This window comes from Ochotona princeps, chromosome 23 (genome assembly GCF_030435755.1).
Source record: "Ochotona princeps isolate mOchPri1 chromosome 23, mOchPri1.hap1, whole genome shotgun sequence".
In the NCBI taxonomy this organism is placed as follows: domain Eukaryota; kingdom Metazoa; phylum Chordata; class Mammalia; order Lagomorpha; family Ochotonidae; genus Ochotona; species Ochotona princeps.
Window position 1 is genome coordinate 23,650,336 of NC_080854.1, and position 15,489 is coordinate 23,665,824.

General features: G+C 41.2%; 1 protein-coding gene across 1 annotated transcript in view; it reads right to left on the bottom strand.

Annotated features, from left to right (window-relative positions):
• Window positions 1–703: 703 nt before the first annotated feature.
• The window catches only part of TARS1 (threonyl-tRNA synthetase 1), a 28,383-nt gene continuing 13,597 nt past the window's right edge, over window positions 704–15,489 (bottom strand). Inside the window, exons 3-19 of the mRNA XM_004583637.3 lie at window positions 14,452–14,642; window positions 12,093–12,216; window positions 10,873–10,994; window positions 9,763–9,880; window positions 9,430–9,494; window positions 9,269–9,347; window positions 7,713–7,859; window positions 6,565–6,663; window positions 5,737–5,903; window positions 5,179–5,341; window positions 4,938–5,075; window positions 3,832–3,909; window positions 3,625–3,725; window positions 3,439–3,543; window positions 2,663–2,735; window positions 1,240–1,354; window positions 704–909 (exon numbers count right to left, since the gene is read on the bottom strand). Coding sequence (XP_004583694.2) covers window positions 761–909; window positions 1,240–1,354; window positions 2,663–2,735; window positions 3,439–3,543; window positions 3,625–3,725; window positions 3,832–3,909; window positions 4,938–5,075; window positions 5,179–5,341; window positions 5,737–5,903; window positions 6,565–6,663; window positions 7,713–7,859; window positions 9,269–9,347; window positions 9,430–9,494; window positions 9,763–9,880; window positions 10,873–10,994; window positions 12,093–12,216; window positions 14,452–14,642 — 2,034 coding nt within the window. The 3' untranslated portion in view covers window positions 704–760. The remainder of the gene's footprint in view (window positions 910–1,239; window positions 1,355–2,662; window positions 2,736–3,438; window positions 3,544–3,624; window positions 3,726–3,831; window positions 3,910–4,937; window positions 5,076–5,178; window positions 5,342–5,736; window positions 5,904–6,564; window positions 6,664–7,712; window positions 7,860–9,268; window positions 9,348–9,429; window positions 9,495–9,762; window positions 9,881–10,872; window positions 10,995–12,092; window positions 12,217–14,451; window positions 14,643–15,489) is intronic.

Genomic DNA, 15,489 nt, shown 5'->3' on the forward strand with positions numbered 1-15,489 from the left:
TTTATTAACAGGAGGACTCATCTGTGCAGATTAGCTTCTTGAAGTGACCCTTCCTTGCAAACAAATTCTTAGAAGTCAAAACTGTCAGTTGTCTAGATAAGCGTAAGAATTATTACAGAAGAACAAATACCACAGAAATACTCCGTATCTGTGGTATTCTTTCATTTACTGGTAGATAATTCTGAAAACTAGTCCATTCTGTATCAAGAATTTGTATAACAAGAGATTCTATGGCACAGTACAGTAATTGCCTTGGAAGACTCATGCTAAAAACTTATGCAGACTCTCCCGGGAAGCCAGCACACAAGCTCGCCTCCCAGGCTGCGAACACTGCAAGCTGCAGACTTGCCTATTTGTCACAGAACTTCTAAGATAAATACTGAATTAGACAACTTACTTGGCTGTGTCGAGGTAAAGGACAAAACCGTCTTAATCTATATGCAGAAGAATGTTTTTAATTTCAAATGTTATACCATAATCCAGATTGTAGCTTTTCTTAATTGAACTTGATTTATTTTTCAGCTAAACTTACATAAAGATTCATCACACTATTTGTAGTGCTCAGGTATTTACCAAATAAAATCATTTTGACAAGTTGTGAATCTACATCTCGTCTAAAACCTGGCTGGGTCAAGAGTCTGATGCTGCAGTGACTTAGGCAGATTCTGCCTAAATTTTCCCAGGTTCAGTATGAATTACAAAGTTAACGTGGCGAACAGATCACCCTCCTCTGCTAGGCCGTCCTGGATGAATGGCATCCTTAGAACTCCTCCTCTGCCTGCTTGCTGCGGGACTGCTTCAGCTGCTGTAGTCGCTCAACTGTTTCAGAAATGGTGCGTTCCCCATGGACCTTATTATCCCTGGTGCGGATATTAACTGTGCCGCTGGCTTTCTCTTTTTCACCAACAACTAAAACAGAAGAGAGAGCTGAGTTAGACTTGTCTAAGGATAACTGAAGGATTCCTATTGACCATATGGACAGAAATGACTCGGGGACTGAGACGCAACCCTTAGTTCCCAGCATGTCAAAAATGACCTAAAAATCTACTTTAAAAAAATGCCACATTGTCCAATCAACTTAGTAAACACTTACCTTTAGAGCTCGTCTTTCAGTATACCAAAAGTTTGGTATTTATCAACTAAAAGTATGTTAAGTATCAGGACTGGAAGGAACTAAACAGACCCCAATTCATCTGGGTTCAAGCTTTCGGTGTTTCTCTAAGGTGTAACATATCTTACCCAGGATGAAGTTATACTGGGCTAACTGTGCGTTCCTGATCTTCTTATTCAGTGTGCAGCCAGCATCCAGGTCAATGTCTGCCATGAACTTAGCATCATGGAACTGCTGCCGCACCTATTTAAACAGGAGAAAATAAGCTAGATTCAGAAAGGCAAAGACCATGTGTCCTCCCTTATATGCAAGAGCTAAAATTTACAAATCCAAAGTTGGCAGAAATTTTTAATCTAGTGCTTGCTTTTCTTTAGAAGAAAAATACTGAAACTATTGTCCATTTAATATACATAGACCTATGGCAACGTAGCAAGAGCTGGCACTTTTGATGGGGCAATAGGCAGTGACCAACAGCTTTACAATTACATTTCTATAGGGAATCCTGGTTTGATCTTTGACTTTAACCTATTTCTTCCCATTTAATAAGCTTTTAAAAAAAGATTGTTACTATTTAACAGATTAGATATATTTCTAAGAACACAATGATATTCACTTCTTTTCTGCTCCCACTTTACTTCTGAGATAATTTCATTAAGCTTTACTTGTTAGCAACACTGATACCTTAAAATTTTTCTACTTGCCTAATAACTAAATACCATTAATATGACAAAGGTTTATCATTCTGCATGAACCTCAGATTCTCTTAGGCATTAATTAATCCTTTAATTTTTTTTTACTTTTTAAAATTTATTTATTATTTTAATCTTAAAATAGAATAAATAAGTAGTAATTATCAATTATCACAAGTAAAACTGGCTTTCTTTGGTTGAACCAGACACCCAAATGATTTCTCCTAATATTTCTATGAAAAAGTTTTTTCTTCAAATTATGCATAAACTTGGGATATGTGTTTCAAATATTTATATTAGTAATTTCCTTAAACAATGTTCAGTAACCTTTCTCCATGTTGACAAGTTAAAGCTATACTGATATTTTTATAGTTCACAGATCACTGACCTTAGTTTTTATTTTAAATACAATTTCCAAAAGGTTAATATTACTCCTACATTATTGAAATTCTTCAGCACAGCTATACTCAACATTGTAATTTCAAGTGTAAAGTATGAATGGCTATTTCTGTATTTTCTAGTTTTAGGATCAACAGATTCACCCTCCATGATGCCAGCCTGAACCATGTTTTGAATAACTAAAATCTTGATTGAAAAACCAAGCAGAATTACTCTTGGTCACACAGCAGTTTAAGCCACATTTTACACTTGAATTTACGTTCTAGTTCTTGATACCTACACTTGTACACTTAGTGGTTAAGTTTTTTTAAGTATATAAATTGCTATCCGAGTAAGTCTTCTAAGCAAGTATCCAGATACAAAATGCACTGAAGCGGTCATATTTATCCAGCCAGAAAAGAGCTGCACTTCACTCACAATGTATGGCACTTAACAAGAGGTATTAAAGGCATTTAAGGATTACCTTTTGGGCATAGTCATCACATGTTGGCCCCACTGGAACTACCATCACCTGGCGCGGAGACAGCCAGAAAGGCCTTAAAAAGAACAGGAATATTCAATGTAGATCTGGACAATTCACTAACAAGAATAGTTATTTCTTTCTTTTCTTTTTTTGCCTCCAGATTTCCTAATTATCCTTCTTTAACTGTTCAGCAGTTTATCACTCACTCACATTGCAATAAATACAGTGTCATTAGTTTAAGATCCATTCTTGCAGAATTCATCTGCAAATAAGTGGGTAGGTTCTACCAATGGGTGTGGTAAACCCGCTGCTTCTAGCTTCATTTGTGCCGAGAGAACAGCTTAAAGGTAGTTGTCGAGTGTGACATTAACAGTCACAAAACACATATCGATCTTAAATTTTTAGTCAAATAAAAGCAAACTCCACCCGCCCCCCTTACCAGCAGCTTCTAAAAGATGCCAAAATACTTGCTCACTGTGACCAGCAAGGCTGAATAAGGCATGTTAAAGGCCGACTAAATTACCTGGCCAACAACAGGAAAGCTGGAACTCCCCGAAGTTGAACTACATGAAAAGTAGTCAAGATAACACATGCTTTTTACTGAATCATAAGTCGTAATTAGGAAAGAGTGCAAGTTGTGGTTTAGTGTGTCATTCCTTTTCGGAGAGCACCTGACTCAACAGGAGCAACCTTTCAGAATCACTTTATTTCATAACTAAACCGGTAAATACAATTATGTACATGTGTCCGATAAAATCAAGAAAATAACAAATTACCATTTGCCCCCATAGTTTTCCGTGAGGATGGCAATCATTCTTTCTACAGAACCCAAGATGGCACGATGAATGATCACTGGCCTCTTCTTGTCATCACCATCATGACTGAAAGAAAAAGAACAGTCTGTTGACCACAGGGATTTTTTCCTTTCGATAGTCCTAAGAAAATTCTGACCAGACACTCACCTCACAAAGGTAAGATTAAACCTGATGGGCAGCTGAAAATCCAGCTGGATGGTGGCACACTGGTGGTACCGCCCAATTGCATCTTTAATCTGTATGTCAATCTACAACAAGATGAGGTTACTGTAAGAGGTTGAACTAAAATCGAGCAACAGTCAGGTTAGGGATGGTTTTTTCCTTTTCTTAGAATTCAGGCTATTTGGTACTGACCTTTGGACCATAAAAAGCTCCATCTCCGGGGTTTAACTCCCATTTCTCACCAAATTCATTCAGACTGTTTTCAAGTTGCTAAAAGATAATCAAAGCTAAGTCATTATGCTTTATCTGCAACTTCCCTTCCTCTGAACCAAACTCATTTTCATGGATCACTAAACTTACTCTCGTGTAAACCCCTTTTAGAATTTACAGCGTGACAAATGAGAAGCTGCTGTTGAGCCAGAGCGTAAACCACCTCCTGCCACTCCAGCATCCCACACGGCACTGCTGCCTCCCTTCAGACCCAGCAGCAGACCTTGGTAATCACGCCCCTGCCACTCCCGTGCGAAATCCAAATGGAGGCTCTCTCTGGAACTTTCAAACCTGGGCACAGAGTGATAGCCCAGTGGCTAATTCCTCGCCCCGCACACCCAGGATCCCATATCGGAGCCGGTTTATGTACTGGCTGTTCCACTTCCCATCCAGCTCTCTGCTTGTGGCCTGGGAGACCTGAAGACAGGTTTCACATTGGCTCAGCTCTGACCACTGCATCCACTTGGGGAGTAAACCAGCGGGTGGAAGATCCGTCTCTTCTTCTCTCTGTAAATCTGCCTTTCCAATGGAAATAAATCTTCAAATCAACTTATAGCTTGATAAATGGTATTCAAAATAGCTTCCTCACACTTAAGGTACTGTTTCTAATTTTTTTTGCTTTTAGTCTTAAGAGGTTTTTTTTTTTTTTTTGTTAAAGATTTATTTATTTTTATTACAAAGTCAGATATACAGAGAGGAAGATCTTCCATCTGATGATTCTCTCCCTAGTGAGCTCAATGGCCGGTGCTGCACCAGTCTGAAGCCGGGAACCTGGAACCTCTTCTGGGTCTCCCACATGGGTGCAGGGTCCCAAAGCTTTGGGCCGTCCTCTACTGCTTTCCCAGGCCACAAGCAGGGAGCTGGATGGGAAGTGGAGCTGCCAGGATTAGAACCGGCGCCCATATGGGATCCTGGGGCGTGTTCAAGGCGAGGACTTTAGCCGCTAGGCCACTGTGCCAGGCCCAAGAGGTTTTCTTACAGAAGTCAATTTCAGGTAGTATCTATCCCCTGAAAAAAACTCCACTTACTTTTTCAGCTTGATTCCATACTTCAATATCTCCAAGGAATTTTTCTGGCCGAGTAGAAAGATTCAGTTTAAAAGAAAATCCAAACACTTCATATACTGTTCGTAGAAAGTCCAAACAACCTTTCATTTCATCTTCAATCTTTAAATTGAAAAGCACAAAAAGAAAAGTACTTTTAAGTTTTTCCCTTGGCTTTTAAAGCATTTTCATTTCTCTAAGTATTTTATCCTAAAGGGTCTTATACCTGCTCCATGGCACAGAATATGTGAGCGTCATCCTGCTGGAATCTTCGTACCCGGGTAAGTCCTGTGAGCGCCCCCGAAAGCTCATTCCTATGTAGGACCCCAAAATCGGCAAGCCGCAGGGGCAACTCCCGCCAGGATCTAGGCCGATGGTCAAACATAAGGCTGAAAGACAAAAGTGAGTAATTCTATGCTTTTCTGATGATATACTTTGCTTTTAGTAAATTATTAGTGGGGGAAAGGAGGTAAGAGATGGCAGTGGAAGCCACCGAGTCCTGGTTGCTTCACTCCCCAATCGGCTCCCTGCTAATGTGTCTAGGAAAGCAACGGAAGACGGCCTCAGCACTCGGAGCCACTCATCATCTGGATGAAGCACTTGGCTTTGGCCTGGTCTAGCCACTGAGACCATCTAGGTACGAGCCAGCAGATGGGAGATCCGTCCATTCCTTTGTAATGTCTTTCAAATAAATATTAAGCATTCTTTTGAGGGAGGCAAAGTAAGCTAAGACTAACCGCAGTACGTGAAAATCTTTAGATCCTCTAAGCTGCTAAATACCAACCAGTGTCCTGGGCAGTTCATGGGTTTGAGAGCAAACAGTTCCTTCTCCACCTCAAAGGAGAACATGTTCTCGCTGTAGTGTTGCCAGTGGCCCGAGGTCATCCACAGTCGGCTGTTGTAGATGTTCGGGGTGACGACCTCCTGAAATCCTCTTTTCCTATATTCACTCTGTGAAGAGAACAGAATACTTATATAGGCAAATAAACTTAAGAGGTGGCATCAAATTGGTTTTTGATACTTCAGATGTACAGACTCTATAACCCAGAAATCCCTGCAAACTCCTGTGTGTGTGTATAAGGAACCTTATGCAAATAATGCTAGTGCAGCACGTTTAGGGATATGGAAAAATTATAACTTACATCAATGCTCATCAATAGTTAATGAAATAATACGTGACAAATGAAAATAAGCTGGATTTGTATGTATCAAACAAAACATAACAAAAAACAATGCTTTCCTTCATGACACAGAGAAATAGGGTAAATATGTGCTGTAGGTAAGAATCTACTTAAACAGTATTTTCTTCTTGGAAAGCAGAAGGCATAAGAGACTCCAAAAGTGAACTTTTATAGGTAAGCATACAAGTTATGAAACTTTATAAATCAGAGTAAACACTGGACAATGTACACCAACGGCCAGAGATCCTCTACATAACATCCACAAGGCTCCAGGTGCCACCGGAAGCCCAGCAGCCTCTCCCTGTGTACAGCCAAGCATACTGACACAGACATTAGGACACCCTCAATATTTTTTCTTTCATGCATTTCTCCTTGAAATACATATTTTTATCTTATATCCCAATTTCAACAAAATAATGAAAATGATTTACCCTGATGAACTCCATAAGTGTATTATAAATATAGGCTCCCTTTGGCAGGAAAAAGCAACTTCCGGGGCTTAGTTCATGGAAGAAATACAGTTCTTGGTCCTGTAAAGGAAATGCTTAAAATTATACTCTAATATGTATATAAAATCAACACAAACTTCAGAGAATTTCATTTAGCAGTCACAACATCCCATCCTAAATGGAAGAAGCAACATCAGTATTTGACATGCAACTTAATTTAGCAAAAGCCCGTTTCTGGAGTGTTAAAACTTCTCAGTGCAGTTAGGTTAACCAGTGACACACATACACAGGCCATTCAACTGTCCACAGTGAGAGCTCCTATAGTTTTAATTCATCAAACACCAAGTTCTTTCTTTTTACACCCTTAAAGCTCCACACCTCAATTTTCTTTCCTTCTCTTATGCCACCACTCCTCTCCTGCCCTGCTTTTGTCCTAACAAGAAGGGCAGAAAGAATGGGAAAAAGCCACTGGTAAGCACAGAACTGATGGGATGTGCAGGTAAGTCACTTGGGGTTCTGGGAAAGACGTCCTTCCTCACTGCTCGTGCCGCCTCCAGCACAGGCCCCCAGCACTGCCAGCGGCGGCCTCACTGCCGCAGCTGATTTCTGGAAGTGAGACACGGCAGGACAGGCTGCCTTCTGCTCCGATTTCACCACCTAACAATCAAGGGCCATCAGTACAAAATGGGCCCTATTTTAGGAAAGAATGATTTCATCAGAAAATTAACATGCACGTGCCAGCAGTGTGGCTAGCAGGTAAAGCTGCTGCCTTCAATACTGGCATCCCATATGGGTGCCTGGGAAAGCAGCAGAGGACGGCCCAAGTGTTTGGGCCCCTGTACCCACGTGGGAGACTGGGAAGAGGCTCCTGGTGCCTCAGCCCTGCTGTCGGGCCATCGGGGGACCAGATGGTTTTGGTTTCCCAAACGTGGTTCTCTCGGCTGTAATAAAGAGCTCTACCTCTTTTACAGAAAACTGCACTGCGTACACTTTTGCGAAGTATGCTGCACCCTCCAGAATATCACAAGTAGTAGTCCATAGTTAGCTGAAAACTACAGCATCTCACATTTCCAACAAAAATTAAGAAAACAGTCAAAATACACAGCTGCTAAAAACCGTCTTTTACATACCCTCCCAATTTTTCTGTGATCTCGATTTTTAGCTTCCTCCTGAAACTTTTCCCACTCTTTCAGCATCTTAGGATCTGGGAACGAAATGCCGTAAATTCTCTGCAGAGTCTCCATGTCAGCTTTGCCTTCCCAGTATGTGGAGGAATTCTGAAAACAAGAATTAACCATGAAATAACCACCAAATCTGCAAATCTCATTCATTTTAAGAGTTGGATATCAGAGGTCAGTGCCACAGTGCAGCATATCTGTGTTGCTGGCACTCCATGTGGATGCTGGTTTGAATCCTGGCTGGCCCACGTGCTTGGGAGCCCTGGATGTTGCAGCCATCCAGGGAGCAACCCAGCAGATGGAAGATGGAGCTTTCCCTCACTGGAACTCTGCCTTTCAAATAAAGAATTAATCTTTAAAAAATTGAATTTTCTTTTTTGAAGTTACCTTAAAGTAAAACCCATTAATCTTTTGAACAAGAAAAATGGTATGTAAGTATGCAGAGTAGCTGTCTCCTGTTACCTTGATGCCTGGTTGGAATAGTTAGATTCATTAAAGGAAGACCTTTGCTTATTAAACTTGTACCCTTCCACAATACTCATGCCTCAGTATTTATTCACTTAGCCCATGAGGCTGTGAACATTGCTCTGCTTGTAAGGGCATCTCTCACAAAATGAGTAAACAAACTGAAAATGAACTAACAAAAACATCCTGAAATGTCCTATGACTTAAAAGGCTTCCTAATAATCACCTACGAGCTCTACGAACTGTCCCTTGCACAATGCTGCTTCAGCCAATGACAGACCATATGTCAGACCACGGTCATGGGCTGGTGTTCTGGCACAGAAAGCAAAGCAACCACCTGTGGCGACAGCATTACGCACTGGTGTCCGGTTCATGTCCCGGCTGTTCCACTCCGATCCCACTCCCTGTTGATGCCCTGGGATAGTAGTAACCGATGGCCCAAGTCCCTGCCACCCAAGTGGAAGGCTCCCACCTTTGGACCAGCCCTGGACATTGCCGCCATCTCTGATTTGCCTTCTCTGGTCAGAGTTACAATCACTCTTAAAGCAAACAAACAGAAAACATGGTTCAGTAAGATCTTACTTACTGATATCGTAGCAAGAACACACTATGGCACTTGCCCAATGACAAAGTTCCCTGAAGGTACATTTCTCAACACATTGTTACTATTAGGTGCTGCAGAAGCAGCAGAAAACTGCAGGAACCCGTTTCTAGTTGACAAAGGACAGCATGCGTGCCTATAAAGGACCAATGCACACCTTCCTACAAGGAATCTCAGTTCTAGGAATAGAGAAGCTATGACTCCATGAAGTGGTGAATTTCCTGCACCTGCGCCCATGGGTGCTCCTTTGGCAGATCCAGGATGAGTCAGTTACCCCTCGGGAGAATTTCGGTACCACAAACTCCCGGTTAGAAGATAACAGGAGGAAAAGAACAGTCTTTGAATAGCTAGGAAGCAAACAGTGGGAGAGAGCCACTCTGATTTTAAACACACCTCTGTCTGTACCAGGCAAACACCCAGTCTTCAGAGCCACATCACTTACCTTGTGGATTTTTAAAGTCTTAATTTTCCCAGTGTGTCTGACATGAGGACCCCGGCAGAGATCTATCAAGGGACCACACCTAAAGATGAAATAAAAAAAAGATACCTAATTTATGAAGTGACATACAAGAAACTGCATTTAATGACACCTGTTATTCTCACCTATACACTGTAGTAGTTGGAGTATTCACTTTTTCATTTAATATCCGGCACTTGAACTTGTTGTACTGAAAAATGGCAGAATAAGCAAACAAATGTTGTAAAACAGTTCCTTTAATTTTTAACTCTAAATACTGCTAAAATGTAACTCAAATGTTGTATGACAGTATTTCATGTTTTTCAAAACACCACTACATTTTTTTCAACAACAAAATAGATTCGATTTCATACCACAAACCCCAATGGAACAACTCATGAATGTTATAAAAGTTGAAGTCACAAAAGAGCAAAATAAAGGAATTAAAAAGTTGATGCTGTGTGTATGGTTAAATTTACCTTAAACATTTCCAATAAAGTTTCTTTCTTAACTTCCAATCTTTCAAAGGCTTGCTTTTCTTTAATGATTTTCTTACATAAAGTCTCCAAGGAAGCAAAATCATTGCTGGACACACCCCTGAAGCACAAGAAAGCACAATCTCTTCCAATCCCACTCGGAACACTCGCTGGCTTACCGAAATGGTTCTTAAAATGTTTGCAGGGTTGAAAATGTAAAATCGAAACCCTTGCATCATATGATTTTTTTCCTATTTTATGCTCTAGGTAGTTTCTCCTTTGGTCACCATGGAGCCCTTTCTAGTTGTGTCTCCTTCCCCCCACTACAACCATAAGGAAGAACTAATTTTATTTCTCACTATATCTTGGGGGACTTAACTTCTATTGTTAGAGTGTGGGTAAAATGTTATTGTTGGACAGTGTGAGATTCCTTTGTACTGAACAACTGCTACTTTGCTAGGCCAGGAGGCGCCCGGACTTTGGGAGGATTCCGCTTTAATGATTAATCTGTTCTTTGCTGCCTTGCAACTTTGTGAAGACAAGGGCGCAATTCTTTTCTGGTCCCTGGAACCAGGAGGAAGATAAGGGTGTGAGAATGGGATGAGCCATACAGATAATGGGTATGGGAACAGAACAGGCTGCCTGTGCCTGAAGGCCATATGTCTAAGGTTGCTACTTTTGATGCATTTCCCAGCCCAAAAGGGACTATATAAGCTTCTGTCTTGGGCTGTTCGAGGTCTGACCGCCCAGCTTGGCTGGCCTGCGTGCCCCAAGTGCGGTCTGGCCCCAGCATGCTGGCGCAATAAACTCTGTTTGCTGTTTGCATTACCAGTGAGACTCTTTGTTGTTCTCTGGGGGTTGACTAGCTCGCACCCTGATGTCCGGGGGCTTTGGCCCGGACTCTAACACTATCAAGCTACAACAGAGATCTCACAAAAGCCTCTATTACTTCAAGTCAGTTGTGACACTTCCAGTTCCGAGAACAGGAACAGTCAGGAAGCAGAAAGCAATAACCTCTGTATCCTGCCTCTGGACAATTTATTTTTTCTTTAATAATGTATATTCATGGATTCACAGTCACGCACATTTTCTTTATCCAGGGCTGTAACTTACCCTTCTTCCAGGTACATGTCATAATAGAACCCATTCTCTATGGGTGGCCCATAGCATAAACATCCACCATAGACTCTTTCCATGGCCTCACCCATGATGTGAGCACTTGAGTGCCAATACACCTGAAAATGTAAGAGGTAGGGATGATTGTGAGATAGCATGGTTGTTTGAAAGTAACAGTACAATTTATTATAAACAAAATACACAAACATCTCAAAAATCTATAAACTACAATGTAATTTTACTTAATTTAAAAGGTTTCCAGTTATTAAATTGCACTGGTACCTTAGAAGTTATCTGGTAACAAAATGGGTTTTTCGCCTGAACACAATTCTCACTCACAATGTGTCCGTCACTGAGGGCGATGGCCCAGGATCCTTGGGGTCAGTGCCTTCACAGCCCAAGGCCCAGACACTGTCTCCTCTCATTTGGCAGAGATATCATTACGGTATTATATATTTTTACTTTATTGGCCCAAAAATAACTAAGGCAGGACAATTTAGCCTCACAATAATAAAACACAAGGACAAACACACTGATATTAAAAGCAAATGGCAACGCTTGGTTTTAAGGTAATCATTAGGATGAATCAAAATATACTCAAAGCAATGTTTTAGACTTAACAATGAGACAATTCCTTATCTCTCCTTATAAAGTATGTGGATACATATTTTATGAATAGAGAAAACCTAGCCATCAAAGGAGAGCAGATTTGCATGTAAGATGAGTAAATCTACAGAAATATTTTAACAAGAAGAATGCTTCTATGCAATGTTCAAATTTGTTAAATGTGAGCATCTTTATGATTACACAGAAAGCAATTTTTACTAGATCATTTTTTTAAAAATAAAAATTCCCAGGCCATTTCCCCATTAAAGTGTCTGTGGTGAAAATCAATGTATTCAACATCACCTCTTAATTTTTTCAGGCAAGCCTTTTTATATTTCCTAAAAGAAGAATAAAATGATTTGAAACATGACAATGACAATCATGATAGCAGTGACAAGCTGGGAAGACTGCCGACATGAGTTAACATTCAATGAACGCTTACCCAACTAAAGGCAACTGCATAGGCTGCCTTGTACCTAGGCAAGTGTTAACAGGAGAAAAGCAGCCAACAGCGGATGGGCATTCTGGGCTTGGTGAACGCTGAATGTGTGCTTCTGTACCAGTGTGCCAACACCACTGTCTCCTCTCCTCTCCCCCCAGTGAACACTTACGGCCTGAGCTTCTTCATCCTCAAACTTGAGAAGCTCCAAGGTACAATCTTCTTCCAATGGGCGGTCTAGGTCCCAAACAACTTTATTCACTTTAGCAATAACAATATTGTCAGCCAGGCCTTGACTTTAAAAATACACACAGAAACAGAGGAATGCTTAAAATAATCCCTTACAGTACAACATTTAACATGGGAATATTAACATAATAACTATGAGTACCTACATATGTATTTTATACAGATATATTTACACCTCTCTGAAATAAAATGGAAAAAGACTCCAAAAAGAAAAACAGTTAAAGTGAGATACACTGAAGCTGCAGCACACCACTCAGCCTGGGCGTCCTCCTGAGGTCGGGAGGCCTGTCCGCCAACAGGACAGCACACACCCACTCAGCCTGGGCATCCTCCTGAGGTCGGGAGGCCTGTCCGCCAACAGGACAGCACACACCCACTCAGCCTGGGCATCCTCCTGAGGTCGGGAGGCCTGTCCGCCAACAGGACAGCACACACCCACTCAGCCTGGGCATCCTCCTGAGGTCGGGAGGCCTGTCCGCCAACAGGACAGCACACACCCACTCAGCCTGGGCGTCCTCCTGAGGTCGGGAGGCCTGTCCGCCAACAGGACAGCACACACCCATGACCCAGGGCAGGGCCGCCGTCACAAGACTCCTGCCTTCCAGCTCTGTGTAAAAGTTTACAACTAAATGTAAACAAACTCGTATTCCATTTTCAATATTCCTGAAGACTTCCTTATTATAGACATTATTCCAGTGTTGTCTTCCTTCCCAAGAGATGGAACCAATAAAATGAATAAAAATATAGGCATTTCACAAATTCTAATATGAATTTGGCAGAAAAATGTTTGTTCATTTTCATATAAAAACTTTCAGGAGATTAACAAACTGGCCAAAGGTAACTGACATTTTCTGTATTTCAGGAGAAAGTGACTTTGATCTTCTGATCCAAAATGGCCACTGGAGACAGAAACAAGTCACTTTGAAAATCCAGCTAACACGTCGGCCCCCTGGACCCCCTGGATCGTGTTAGCCTGTCAGAGCAGGGATTCAGCAATCTAGAATATCTGTAACAAAACTCCGAAGAAAAGCCTCTGAAGCAAAATGAGTATGTCACCTTTTTTCCTTCCTTTTCATATTCATCACCAATCGTGGGAGCCTTAAATAGATCATTATTCGTACTCGAATTTTATACAAAACAAGAAAAAAATTATTCTAATATTTGCAGTAATGCCTTAATAAAAAGCCCTGACTGCAGATCAGCTTAAAGCCCATGAATGCTTCAAGCAATTCCATGTGTAATTCTGCAATCCGCAAAGCTGCTTTCCAACTGGTCACCTGATAAACAACAGCCTACTCTTTACAACGGAAAACACCGCAGACTACAGAGGAAGATGCCCTCGGACCTGTAGAAGCCTGAACCTTAATGATGAAAGGGCTCTGATCCCCTGTGTGACAATGGAAAATCTAACCTGAGCGGTGAAGTGGCATTGAAAGATCTGTACATTCCCTCCTCTTACCTGACCTGGAAACCAGCTCGTCACGGCAAAGTTTATTTCTTTTAGATTCAGGTAGAGTGTCTGTACGCAGAAACACTTCTAAAATAACGGAAACACTCTACCACCTTGTAAATAGCACCAAAAGAACTCCAAATGGCACTCACTATCCCATAAGCCCTGGCCCTACGTACAAAACCAAACATAAATATATATTTATATATTCTATGCTACAGTGATGAAGACAAAAATTAATAACCATTTTCTATAAAAGGCCATAGTCACACATGCTGTGTTACATACACTTGCTTTAAAATTTTTTTTAAAAAACATCAAAGCCATTCTTTGTTTTCAGAACATACAGAATATGCTACGACCATAGTTTAGGGTCTATACTGATGTATCAACTTAGTATTTCCCAACTTGAATCTCCCGACAAACTGGCCCAACCACTCGCCTAATCACAACCAATTACAAAAAAACGCCATCTGTTTCTCAGTCCTGAACTAGCTCCCTCCCAGTCCAACTGGATTTAAGACTAAGCAGCCTTTGGATGAATACAGTGCTTTTTTCATGTCATACCGGTTTCTTCTTTTCCGATGTAGAAATTATCTACTTTCACATTTCGTTTAAAAACTTAAGACATTAATATACAAACTGGTGAAAGAACCTACTTGATTTGATTCTGTGCTATTTATGAGGAAAGAACTTAAATATTTTCATATGCAGATACTTTCAGAAATGAACTTTGGATCTTGTCTGACAGCTTCCATATCATTTTGGTGTAAAAAGCTTGGCAAGAGAACCATGAGACCGTTCACAGGAGGTCAGGGTAGCAGGCTCATACCTAATTCCGCACGCGATCTGATAAGGTGTAGTTTTCCAGGATTCTGCATCGACCTGTTTCCCATCAGGCAAAGTGACTTTAATTGGCTTGCTGTCTTTCTCTGCCTTTTCTGCCAGGATGGAATCGTGTTCTGCTTTTAGTTTATTATACATCTCAAGACGTGTGTTAATATATTCAGGCCAAGGATTCAACTGCAAGACAAAAAATGAGAAAATACATTAAGAGAAAATACTTGTCTTCGATTTTAGGAAAGGGCAAAAACAACAGACACTACACAAAAACTATCACGACAGTTCAATGAAGGCTGCAGACTGCCTTACTCTAATGATAAAGAACCAAATATCCACTTCTTTAAATTCTTACCTAAAAAATAAAATATCCCTATTACCAACATCCTAAATTGACAAATGTTATCATTTTCCAAACAATATTTGCATCAAATGCTTTTATGTCGGGCCCGGCGCAGTGGCCTAGCGGCTAAAGTCCTCACCCTGAACGCCCCGGGATCCCATATGGGCGCCGGTTCTAATCCTGGCAGCTCCACTCTCATCCAGCTCCCTGCTTGTGCCCTGGGAAAGCAGTGGAGGACAGCCTAAAGCCTTGGGACCCTGCACCCATGTGGGAGACCTGGAGGAGGTTCCAGGTTCCCGGCTTCAGATCAGCCAGCACTGGCCATTGCGGTCACTTGGGGAGTGAATCATTGGATGGAAGATCTTCCTCTCGGTCTCTTCTCCTCTATGTATATCTGACTTTCCAATATAAATAAATAAATCTTTAAAAAATGCTGTCTTTAAGGACTTACTTATTTGAAAGGCGTGTTACTCTGGGTGCAAACCACCTCAAGGCCACAAGCCCCTGCGCTGCCTCAATTCCGACACAGCCCCAGGCACTGACAAGCCCTCCGCTACTTTTTCTGTTAGGTACTTCTAAAAGCAGTTTCTCACTAACTAAATCTCTTCAATGACTACGGATTCAGGTTTCGGGGTTTTCTTGTTGGTTTATTTGCTAAATATCAACTGGTCTGTGATGGGGAAAAGG